A 13,226-nucleotide genomic window follows, 5' to 3' on the forward strand; every position below is an offset into this window, starting at 1 on the left:
ACTGGAAAAAATCGTGCGTCTATGGATGAGGACAGTGGGTGGGGAGTGAGGGCGGAGGGTGGGGTGGGAACTGGGAGGAGGGGAGTTATGGGGGAAAAAAGAGGAACAAATGTAATAATCTGAACAATAAAGATTTAATTTTTTAAAAAAAGAGCTTTCAGAGAAATTATGAACTGATACATGAATGAATAGAGTTAAGATTAGTACAGTTCCTTGCTGTTGTGGCTGAGAGCAGACATATGACCGGAACGGTAAAAAAGCTTTGGTGGCTGAGAGTAGACAAACGACCACAAAGGGTTAAAAGCATTCCTATGTGACTTAAAAACAGAAAATATATGGATGGTCAGAGTCTGTGCAAATATTTCTGTCATTGGAAATCAAGATATTTCCTGATGATCATGAAAACTGACAGAACTGGTGGGCACATTAATGTGACAGTAGAACCTCTCCTGGCACTACAGAGCTTCTTGAATATGCCACTGGGCAGTTTTTGCCAGAATCAATGATACCTTTTCTTGCTTTCTCTTAGCCTCTGCTTTCATCACATGCTATGTTTTAAATTTTGAACTATATGGTTATGCTATCAGAGACCATGACTGAGGAAAGATGTTACATATCCTTAGATCTAACTGCGAAGAATTACAGACATGTAAGCTATTAGAGTTTGAAGAAACTTTATCAGAAGAAATTAAGACCCAGAAAGAGAAAGTAATTGCTCAAAAGTACAAAAGGTCATATCAGTAGAACTGGGGGTAAAATCTAACTTTCAGGCCAATGTCTTTTATGTATGGAGAGTCACATTGTTAGAGAAAGACAAAATTAGCCTTGTTTGTTTTTTTAAATAAAAACTGATTTATTCTAGTTATTAAATTAATATATGCATGTAGTGGAAAACTCAAGAACTACAAAAACATCTTAAGAAAAATAAGATAAAATAATTAAGATTTTTAGTATAAAGTTAATTTTTCTTCATGTATTTCTCTGCAAATACGCACAGACATATACATATTTACATACATACCTGCATGCATACATACATACATACAAATAAACATAGTACACCAGTTAGAGTTCTTGGTAAGAAATAAGAAAAATACTCAGCTTGGATTTTGAAGATAATTAAATGAAGGAACTATTTATAGATTTAAAGGAGCCAGTATGGCTTTATTTGACTTTATTTCCCTCCTTGCAGTATGGGGTGTTGGGACACCCACAGACTGGCAACTGTGGGTAGGGGGAAGGAAAAGTGTGTCGGAGCTTAGGGAGACCTAGAGCCATGGTCAAAGAATCAGCCATCCAAAATTGTAATCATAGAAAGTGTGGGCAAAGGATTAACTAACCCTTCTCCTTCAGCATGAGAATTTGAGCTGTCCTTACTCTCCTAATTGTTTCCCTGGCAACTGATGGAAGTTGGAATGTCAGCAATGTTAAGAGGCAGCTTCACTTATGCTAAAAATGACCCGTGGAATGGGAGAATTATAAAGACCCGATGGGGAAGCCATACTGTGAGCTTCTCTAAATGCAGCGATTCCTGTGGCTGGGCATGTCCCTTGCTGGGACCTTGGATGCTGTGCCTATAAAGTCATTTCAGGAGATGATGCTCCTATGGGTGTTGAGGGATGTTTCATGAACTGAAGATGCAGAGGTAAGACGAGCACACAGGCGATTGATGCCGGGCAGAGGTCACAGCTCGCTCAGGCATGTAGCAAACTCTGTACCCTCAACCATTGCTTTTATTGGGGTTTCACACGAGGTTAGTGCGTCAGCAGTTAATCAACAAAATTTTGTTTTGTTCTGTATTACAATAGCGCATTGAAGACACTTGCAGCTGCGCATTCCCTTTTCTGCTCTACCCACAACTTTTTAATCTTATCTTTTCTCAGGGAGGTAAATATTCTGGGAACTCAAGATTGTGTGCAATCTTGACCTAGCATGACTCGCTTGCAAGTCACATGGTTGTTCCTGATACAACATTCACCTCTTCTTGGCAGGACTTCAGATCCTTGTTTACAAATGTCCAGCTACATATGGGATATAAAGAAAGCTTTTAAACTAGGGTGGCTTCCTCGCCCCTGTGCCTATACTGTGACAACATGGATTGCAGCAAAAACTCCCAGTGAAGCGGAGAGGTACCTGACACTGCCTTGCTGTGTTTCCTGTCCTAAAGCCTTCTGAATAGACTGACTCCAAGTGTGGCCTCCATCTTTGAGCGTAAATACGCAGTTGAATCTAAGGAAACCTTCCTGATGGGCACCTCAGGGATGTATCACTGCCAACACTATAATGCCAAAGCAGCAAGGGGCAGGGGAAATACTCCCAGCTTTGTCTTCTTTTACCCTCCAGTCTCTTAATATTCCTCCCCTCACATTGACTAAACCCAGTCACAAGACAAGAGGTAGAGCAGAAAGAGTCTGATAATCCCAGCTTGCATTAGGTGCTTACCACAGTTTGTTTATCATTCTCTTGTTGATGGGCATTTGGGATATGCATAAAGCTGCTATGAATATTCATGTACAAAATAAGTAATACATTTTCCTTTCTCTTGGATAGATTCAGAGGAGTGGAGTTGCTGGGTCATAGAATAGACAGATGTTTAATTTTTAAAGAAATAGCCAGTTTTCCAAAGTGGTTGTACCATTTTATACTTCCCAACAACATATGAGAATTCCACACTTCTCCAGCACTTGGTGTTAAATTTTTTCATCTGGGCTATTCTAGTGCCTGCACAGTGATATCCTACTGTGATTTTAATTTTCATTTACCTGATGCCTTATAATGTTGAAGACTTTTTCATGTATGTACTTATTTGTCATTCACATATCTTCTTGTATGGAGTATCTGTTCAAGTTGCTTTAGAACCGGGTTGTCTTTTATTCTTGTTTATTAAATTGCGTGAATTCCTTATATATACTAAATTCAAGTCCCTTTTCAGACTTGTGTGTTATATTTTCCTCTCAGTCTGTGGCTTGTCTATTAATGGTGGCTTTGCAAATTTTAAAAACATAGATGAAGTTTGATTTAAAAATTTTTTATGTCTTCTCTTTGCCTATCCAAAGATAAAAAAAAAATCATAGCTGTAGGTTATTAAAGTAATGTCCTTTAAAAAATAATTTTTCATTTAAAAATGAAATCCAGTTTGGATGTTTTTCAGGTCACTATGTTCTATACACTGAATGTGTTCCCCAAAATACATATGTGGGAATGTCAACCCCAGTGTGATAGTATTGGGAGGTGAATAGGTCATGAAGGTGGAGCTCTCATGAATGGATTTGTTGTGCTTTATAAAGAAGGCCCACAGAGTTCCCTTGCCTCTTCTGTCATTGAGGACACAGCAAGGAGATGGCTATCTAGGAATCAGGAAGTAGGCCTTCACCAGACACCAGTGCTATACAGCTTCAGGACATGGTTTGTGCTGGGATTCACAGTGGGAACGGTCATGGTGTCTGGCTGGGCAGTGACAGTGTGGTAAGTACAATGATGTGGAATGCTGGAGAGAATAGTTGCCCTTCCTGGGTATGTCAGGGGATACTTTATAGCAGATAGGAGTTGCCATGAGGTGTGGAGGGAGGAGGTATGGAGTGGTGGAGAACTAGCAGTAGTGAATATTGCTGAGGCTTTGGGTCTGAGACGCAAGCAATGTGAAGGTGAGACTGAAGAGATAGGCAGGACCAGGCCACGAAGTGGTGAGGACTTTGCACGTTGCTCTGTGGCTTCTTTGCAAAAGGTGGAATGAATCAGCTACTACTTGAGCCCAGGTGAGAGGCTCAAGTAGTAGCTCAAGTCTATACTTCTCAAATTCTCAAGTGGTTGTGCTTCAAGTTGTCAATCCCCTGCCCTTACCTAGTGAATTAGAATCTCTGGGATGGAGGATGGCCTCTGAATATTTTCACAGGGTCTGTGGGTGAGTCTGCAACACAGTGGAGTTTAAAAACTACTGGTTCAAGTGGATAAGGAGTAGACAGTGAAAAAGAGAGAAGGGCCTTGATTAAAGAGGTGTTAGAAAGTAAATGGTGACTATTCTTGATGACCAAATGTATATAAGGAATGAAAATTTGAGAGGATTCTGTCTTGGGTAACCACAAAAATGACATCTATGCCAGTCACCTACATGGCAACACAGTAAGATATCTCTGGGTAAAAAGGTAGGAAGTTTAGTTATAAATATAGGACCAAGTTACTGTCAAGAAATAACCTTTTATATTAGCTAGAAATAATATTAACTTTGGGAGAATATGGTTCTATCAGTTTAAATATTAATGATAATAACATACTTTCATTATAGAATGCTTATTCTTTGAAAGGACATATTCAGCTCGTATTTGTTACGCACTAAGATTTGTTGCATTCCTACTATGGACTTTTAGGCTAGATCTTCTTTTTCTCCTCCTCCTCCTCCTTCATTATTATTATCATTATTATTATTAATTATTTTGCAAATGGTGAAACTGAGGCTCAGAGAGGTTGCTTGGTTTCCCTAAGGCCGTCTTAGGAAGCAGGGAGAGTTAGGATTTAAAACTTGACTCTGCCAAGTCTAGGTCCCTTTTCACTATTACACAGCTGCCTCTCATAATGTGGATGGGTAGGGTTTTTTCTTATTATTTATATATGATGGACTTGAATCTACAGGAACTGTGATTTGCCCAAATTTCAAGCTGATAAGTACAGAAGGGACCAGAGCCCAGGTCACTGCTTCCTGACCACTGCTTTTTTCACCTAACTTCCTGTTTCCCATATGATTTGACTTTATTTCCCTCCTTGCTTTATGTACTGTCGAGCCTTTCCTTTCTCAAATAGGAAGAATTTAGAGAATTATAAATATCACTAAAGGCCTGGTGCATGAAATTCGTGTACGGAGGAAGGGGTCCCTCAGCCTGGCCTGCACTCTCTCCAATCTGGGACCCCTCAGGGGATGTCCAACTGCCTCTCGCAATCCGGGACCGCTGGCTCCTAACTGCTCCCCTGCCCATCTGCCTGCCTGCCTGATTGCCCCTAACCACCTCTGCCTGCCTGCCTGCCTGATAGCCCTTAACCAGCTCTGCCTGCCTGCTTGATTGTTCCTAAGTGCTCCCGTACCAGCCTGATTGCCCCTAATTGCTTCCCTGCTGGCCTGATCACCCCTAACCACCTCTGCCTCGCCCTGCACCTGGGACCCAGGATTCCCTCCCTTTGGCTGGCCGCAGGCACCCAGGACCCAGGCTGGCTTTGCCAAGGCTGGCCGCAGCCACAGGCACCCGGGACTGCGGGGCAGGCGGCTTGTCCCTCTCCCAGGCTGCAGCCCCAGCCACTGGTGCCCGGGACCATGGGGCGGGCAGCTAGTCCCTCTTCCGAGCCACAGCCTGGCTGGTCCCCATTCCTCTCTCCCCAGTGTTGAGTGTCTGAGCCATTAAGGAGTGACAGTGTGAGGGCGTGATGGCCATTTGCATATTAGGTCTTTATTATATAGTATTTTATAGCTGCTGGTGTCTGGGACCACAGGGACCGTGGGGGTGTGTGGCTTGTCCCTCTCCCAGGCTGCAGCCCCAGCCACTGGTGCCCGGGACCATGGGGCGGGCAGCTAGTCCCTCTTCCGAGCCACAGCCTGGCTGGTCCCCATTCCTCTCTCCCCAGTGTTGAGTGTCTGAGCCATTAAGGAGTGACAGTGTGAGGGCGTGATGGCCATTTGCATATTAGGTCTTTATTATATAGGATTTTAAGGGAAGAGATATTATTTGAGAAGCAAAGCCAACCTTCAAGGCTCAATTGCTTTAGGCTGGTGTGTGAAGGTACATTTTCAGCCTTTGCGTGAATTCTTTTTTTTTTTTAAATTAGGAACCTGACCTTAGTGATGATGGTAGAAATATGGAAATAACTCCAGGGGAAAAGGTACTTCGAAACACCAAAGAGCAACGGGATATGCAAAATCGGCTGAGAGAGATAGATGAAGAGTTGAGAAAGATGAAGGAAAATGTAAGTTTTTTTGTTATTTAAAGTTTAATTGTACTTTAAATATGATACTTTAAATAAATTTAATTGTACTTTAAATGTAGTTTAAATAAAGTTTAAATAAATGTACTTTAAATAAAGTTTAATTGTACTTTAAATATAACCAATGATTATATTTAAGAGGATTTCGGTTTCCTTTGACAGTTTAAAGGGGTATTTATGTATTAAACCTGTCAAGAGAACTGACATGGGAATTTGTCCGTAAAAATTTGAATGAAAGCTAATAATGATTTATAGAACTTAAAAGAGTATTATACTTAATTTATGTAACATAATAAATCTGTGAAATACCGAAGTCAGAATAATGATCCATATGCCTAATATTCTGTTTTACAGTGACATAAATATCTGTCTTGTATATGTGTGTGGAAAAATTTGGTATTGCTCTGCATAAAATTATATCCACATATTGAACTTATCACTTAAGTATTCCCACCTTTTTGTTAATAATTCATAAAATATTATTACTCATTTTTTTCTTTGAAAAATGTTTGTATTGATTTTAGAGAGGAAGGGAGAGGGAGAGAGAAACATTGATGAGAGAAGAACATCGATTGGCTGCCTCCTGCACACCCTATACTGGGGATTCAGTCCAATTGAACCCTCAACTCTCTGTGCATGGGATGACATTGCTCAACCAACTGAGCCACACTGGCGAGGGCATTACTCATTATTTTTTAATATATTCTAAATTCTTCTTGAGCCTATTTCATTTTTTAAATACGTAAAACATGCCATTTAAAGATATATAATTGCTGATGAGAGAAAGCTCTTAAATCAATTAAATTGTGAGCTCTTATTTAAAAATGCTCTATAATATTATGATTTTTTCAGCTACCCATAGGAGGTTTCCAGTTGGATTCTTGGCTTTTACCTCTAAAATTAAACATGACAAGGCTGAACTACCCACATCCTCTCTTCTAGAGCTGGTCTTGTCATAATTGCCAGCATTACCTACTTTCTGTCTCCTACTAAATCCTATTATCTTGGGTGATCTCCAAGCCCCATTAAGTTTTAACCAGTCTGTGTAATTTATCTTAAAATAGTTCCTTATGGCTCTTTGAAAATTTTTTCTGTGCTGACTTGTGTTACCCTCCTCTCAGCATTGCCACCTCCTGTGTAGCCACTAATAACCTCGTCACTCTCTTCCCTCATCCTCCGTTTTATATGCTGCTCCATGGGAGTGCCACCAGGTCAGTGATTTTGGTTAAATTCTGATCTCCTCAGAGCTCTCCAAGAGTGTGCACCGATCCTGACTGAGATTCTTCGCCCCTCACGGTCACATCCTTCTGAACTGCTCTTAGCATTTGCCAGCCATGAACAGCAGCCCCCACCTGGAGCCTCAGGATATCCAGGTCTGCTAATGACAGCCAGGCAGCAGATCTGCAGGGAATAGATGCGTTGTGCTTTGCTTTATAATTCATTTTTATTTACTTTTATGGGAAATTTAGTGGGGATTATATTTCAGGGAGACCTCTGTTTTTATTTTCTGAGGATTTTTTTCTCCTTTAGTCTGTAGATATGGGGAAGAAGTAGGAGAAGTAGGAATGGTTAAGAAGTATAAAGGGCTTTGGCAAATAGTTGTGGTGGCGATGGAGCATTTCAACTTGATGTGGCAAATAAAATGTTTGTGGTTTGACCTGCTTTGAAAACTGTTGGTTCTTCTCCTCCCACACCTGTCAATCTAAGACAGGCAAAGACTGCGTTTTCTATAATTCAGTTTTTCTGATTTCTGATCATTTATCTCATGCCTTGAACATGTATCTGTTCTTTTTTTTTTGTCATATCCTATCATTATTTAATTTTTGACTCAAAACCTGGGTCCTTTAGGAATCTTGTATTTTATTCCAGTGGCTTCTGAAAGTTGGCTAGACTTGAGACATGATAAGTATCAAGAGGTCGTTGTTGACTAAGTGGAGAAGAATAACATACGAATAGAGGAGAGCAATTATTTTTTATTTTTATTTTTTAAATTTTTTATTACAAAGGGTATTACATATGTGTCTATTTTCCCCCCGCCCTAGACAGTCCCCTAGCCTCCCCTATCCCCCAGTGTCTTATGTCCATTGGTTATGCTTATATGCATGCATACAGGTCCTTTGGTTGATCTCTTATCCCCCTACCTCCTGCCCCCCCAACCCTCCCTGGCCTTCCCGCTGCAGTTTGACAATCTGTTTGAGGCAGCTCTGCCTCTGTATCTATTATTGTTCAAAAGTTTATAATGGTCTCAATTATCCATGAATGAGTGAGATCATGTGGTATTTTTCCTTCATTGACTGGCTTATTTCACTTAGCATAATGCTGAGGAGAGCAATTATTGTGTACCTACTATGTGCCAGGCACTGTTCCAAGTATTTTACAATGTATTAACTAATCTTCACAACCACTCTAAGAGGTAAACACTATTACCTTCAGTTTATAGGTGAGGAAATGGAGGCACAAAGAGGTTGATTAACTTCCTTAAGGTTATATAGCTAGTAAGTGTAAGAAAGGATTCAAATGATTAGCTTTCAACAACTGTGCTATACTACCTTTCTGATTTACTTTTCATGATTAATATTGTTTTTTTGATAATTAAAGTGTGATAAGTTTTTTTTATAACCAGTAATATTCATGGGAAAAATACTTGGAATCCCTCATATAAGTGATAATTTCAGTTTTGTATTTTATAGGCAACACTTTCAGAAACTGGTATCTAGTTGATAAAGGCACATGAGAGTTTATATTTATATTGTCTTTATGTTTTAATTGTTTAGTGTTTCACAATATCATATTGTGTACTGTGTGTGTACTTTTGAGGGAAGAGACTGTGTCTATTTCAAACTCTGCAAAGCCCATTGTTCCTCACAAGCTTCTAGATCTAGATACTTGGTGGGTTGGGAATCTGGAGACCTGAGTCCTTATTTCAGTGTCGTCAGTGCCCTGCTCTGTTACCTTAAATCCCTCACTCAGTCTCTTAGAGACTTGGCTTGTGACTGTGAAATTAGGGTTGGGCTAGTTCACCTTGTCCTTTTGCCTACGATTCTTGGAATACTTATTTTTGGTGAGAAATGGTGTTATTTATATAACCTAAAACTCACTTTGTGTATTTCCTAAATATTTAGTAGTAGTTGGCTTAAATATTCTATTGAAAGTTATTTTTGGAAGTTTAATAGCACTTTTTATGAGAATGTGAGATATATATTCCTGCTATCTATAGACCAGAGAATATGCTTTCTGAATGATAGCTTCTGTAAATGGCTAATTTTATGTTTTGTCTTAGTCTCTCTATTACAGTAGAACATTGTTTTAAATCATTAATTTGGGTAAAGAAGTAAATCTGTGGCCATTGAATTGGTGATTTAAGGATCAAATCCATATTAAGTCTTAGGGTTGGAAGAGGGAAGGGGTGAGCTAAGAGTCAATGTGGGAGTGTTGGGGTTGAGGGGTGGTTACTCTTGGAGCCACATGGATTCCAGTCTTGATTTGTCAGTAAAGGCTATAATAGTAACTTAATTCAGTGTTTCAGATGGTGGGCTGAGGCTGTGGATGCACATTTGCCTTGGTTAAGATTGGTTAAGTGGGATTTGAATTAGTCTGAAGATGGTGGTGGTGGTATTGTTGGTATCAGTGGATCTAGCTAGTAGGAGCTGGGAGAAGTAGGCACGATGAAGTGAGGTGGGGGCTCACAAATGTATGAAATTCAGTGGGCATGCAGGGGCCCTGAACGCCAGCTTACATAAGTAGGGGAAGGATGAGCCATGTAGCTAGAAGCAGCAAATTGAAACAAATCTTTAGGATTCACTCAATATGAGTCAGCAATGTAATGTAGCTGCTACGCTACACATTCGGGGAGAGGTAAGCACAGTGGATCATATTTGGATAGTAGAATGACAAGAATGAGGATGAGATTTAACACAAGGTCATATGAAGGATTGTTGATGGGAATGAGTGTGTTTAGCCTGGCAAAGAATATGTGTGTGTGTGTGTGCGCGTGTGTGTGTGTGTGTGTGTGTGTGTGTGTGTGTGTGTGTGTGTCTATGTTTGTCTGTGTCTGTGTTTTGGGGGGAAACAGGGATAGGATGGTTTGGTAGAAAAATCACACATGGTCACTTCCCAAAGAGATGTAAATGATTATCATTTGAAGTATTACTTTTGTTTTTTATAGTGTAGGGCAGTGGTTCTCAAACTTCCTAATGCTGTGACCCTTTAATACAGTTCTTCATGTTGTGGTGACCCCCAATTTCATTGTTACAATTTGAACATAATTAAAGCATAGTGATTAATCACAAAAACAATATGTAATTATATATGTGTTTTCCGATGCTCTTAGGCGACCCCTGTGAAAGGGTCGTTTGACCCCCAGAGGGGTCGTGACCCACAGGTTGAGAACCACTGGTGTAGGGGAAAATATAGTGATTGGGAGGTCATAAAGAGACAGATATCAGACAAACATTAAGAAAGAAAGAATGATCTCAGCGGGAATGGTCTGTCTCAATCAAGGTTTTCAAATTAGACTGGAGTGACACTTTTATAGGTAGCTGTAAGAAGGGTTTAAGTATCAAAAGGGTGATGGTTTAGGTCAGTTTCTTCAGCACAAGGAGGCTATTTGTATGTGGCACGTATGTGGAGGTGCTGTGCTTTGAGCTCTTTTTCTCATGTCGGGGAAGGATTTGTGCCGAGCCACTCACCTCTTGGCTCATTGGTTCCCAGGGGGTTAGCAGTATTGGCATTGGCCATGGATAAGAATTCCTCTGTCAGGCTAACTGCTTGTATGGAGATGATTTGAGAAGGTAGAATCAAGAGAAAATGGAAACAGCCATACTCATAGAATAGGCAACACAAGGCAAACCCCACAGATAACCTCTCAATCACTTGCCATACAGTGGGCTCTGGTAACTCTAACCCCTGAGTTTCCTGTTGAGCTCAGAGAATTGCTTTCTGTTGTTTTGGGTGCTCCAAAGGCTTCTCTGCCCATTCAATATTCAAACCCTACTCTGCTTTATATTACCTCCCTGGGTTATAGTCCTGCATATAAGTTCTGTAGATGGGATATAGCAGATACTGGAGCCAGACTACTTGGGTTTGAATCTCAACTCTGTACTTATGAGCTGTGTGACATTGGTCAGCTCTCCTGATCTCTCTGTGCTTCAGTTCCTTTATCTGTAGAATGAAGATAATTATAATTAACACTTACTTCATAGGCTGTTTTTAAAAAAAATATATTTTTATTGATTTCAGAGAGGAAGGAAGAGGGAGAGAGAGCTAGAAATATCAATGATGAGAGAGAATCATTGATTGGCTGCCTCCTGCACGCCCCCCACTGAGGATCGAGCCCGCAACCTGGACATGTGTCCTTGACCAGAATCGAACCTGGGACCCTTTAGTCTGCAAGCCGATGCTCTATCCACGGAGCCAAACCAGCTAGGGCCATAGGCTGTTTCGAAGATTAAATTAGCTAACATATGTAAAGTGGTTTGAACAGGGTCTGACACATTTTAAGTGCTATATAAATGTTTATTATTAGTATTACTATTGTATTATTAACATTAATATGGCATTTACATAAGCTTGCTTTTATGATATGGAAGCTTGGAGAAGAATCAAGATGACCTTTTTCTGACTCAAGATAAAAAAAGGGAAGGATGGGCCTAGAAAAGCAGATATAGAGATGAGAAGAAGGTGACTGAGGCCATGTGTCTGTGTTTGCTGTTTACTCTGTAAACTAGAGTTCAAGCTATATGGTCAGAATGAGAGGGTAGAGTGGGGATGGAGTCTTGAAGCAGGTTAGGAAAGGACTGGAATAGACTCTGAGAATGAGAAGAAAGCAATGGTAAACAATGAAGACAGCCCAGCTGAGGTTGTAGCCACAGGTGTGAAATGGAGCCAGCCAGCAAGGCTTGCAATCTTCTCTGGCAGCCCTCAGCAGTATACCAAAAATGGAGAAAATGGGTCATAAGTTGAGATAGAGGTGAAAGTAAGTTCAGTGATTGCAGTGGAAGGTCAAGCGGGCAAGGTAATTGGTACCTATGAGACCATAACTAAAATAAAAACAAAAACAAATGTAATATGTATACCTCAGATATCAGCTAGGACCCCTTTGCCTTTCTTTGACTTGTTTTCATAATTTAGTATGTGTATACCTTAGAACATCATCCTATATAATAAAAGGGTAATATGCAAATTGCCTATCATCCTATATAATAAAAGGGTAATATGCAAATTGACTGAAAGACAGAACGACTGTTCAATGCAGGAGCTGCCCCCTGGTGGTCAGTGCTCTCCCACAGGGGGAGTGCCACTCAGCCAGAAGCCTAGAAGCCCAGAAGCTGGGCTCATGGCTGTCCAGTGCAGCGTGGTGGTGGGAGCCGCTCCTGCCTCCGTGACGGCCCTAAGGATGTCTGACTGTGAGAGTGTGCAGGCCGGGCTGAGGGAACCCCCTGAGTGCACGAATCTTGTGCACTGGGCCTCTAGTACTGTTATAAAAAGAATGATGTGATCTATCTATTTTGGAAAGATGCCTCTGATATAGTATTAAGGAAAAAGAGCCTGTTGCATAAGGCCATGATCAGTATGATTCTATTTTTATTAAAGAAGCATAGAAAATTTCTGGAACAATATATTATCAAATGTTTAACAGTGATTGCTTTTAGTGAAGATGAGATGGATAGGGAGGTGAAAAAATGAAATTTACTTCTTATAATAACATACACTATTTAAAGGGAAAAGTAAGCTGGATTATAGGTGATTTTGATATTATTTCTCATACTTTTCTCTATATTACCAACTTTCCATAATATACATGTGTTGTATTTGTAAGCAAAATTAATGTTTAAAGATATGGAAAGCATTGATGCTTATAAAGGATCACTATTATCCTATATAATAAAAGACAAAAATGGTAATTAACTGTACCTCCGCTACACTTCCCATTGGCTAATCAGGGCAATATGCAAATTAACTGGCAACAAAGATGGCGTCCGGCAGCCATGCAGCTGAAGCGAACATGAGGCTTGCTTGCTCCAGTGATGGAGGAAGCCAAGGTTCCCCGCCTGCCGGGGCCCAGCTCTGAGCCCGGATGCAACAATGTTTCAATTATGGAAGCTCAACAAACCCCAGATACCTGCTTTCAGCCAGCAGCAGCCTCAGAGCTCGAGCTGGCTCTCAGCTCCAGTGACAGCTATAGAAGGTACATAAATCCCAGAATAAAAAAAAAAGAGGCTGGGAGCTTAAGTCATCCACCAGCCTGAAAAAAGCCCTAAGCC

The 13,226-nt window shown here is 40.5% G+C and overlaps 1 protein-coding gene across 1 annotated transcript in view; it reads left to right on the forward strand.

Annotated features, from left to right (window-relative positions):
* FSIP1 (fibrous sheath interacting protein 1) overlaps positions 1 to 7,448 on the forward strand; it is a 36,455-nt gene extending 29,007 nt beyond the window's left edge. The window contains exons 7-8 of the mRNA XM_015557636.1: positions 5,809 to 5,946; positions 7,210 to 7,448. Coding sequence (XP_015413122.1) covers positions 5,809 to 5,946; positions 7,210 to 7,242 — 171 coding nt within the window. The 3' untranslated portion in view covers positions 7,243 to 7,448. The remainder of the gene's footprint in view (positions 1 to 5,808; positions 5,947 to 7,209) is intronic.
* The last annotated feature ends 5,778 nt before the right edge of the window (positions 7,449 to 13,226 follow it).

Source organism: Myotis davidii, unplaced genomic scaffold (assembly GCF_000327345.1).
Source record: "Myotis davidii unplaced genomic scaffold, ASM32734v1 scaffold46, whole genome shotgun sequence".
Taxonomy (NCBI): domain Eukaryota; kingdom Metazoa; phylum Chordata; class Mammalia; order Chiroptera; family Vespertilionidae; genus Myotis; species Myotis davidii.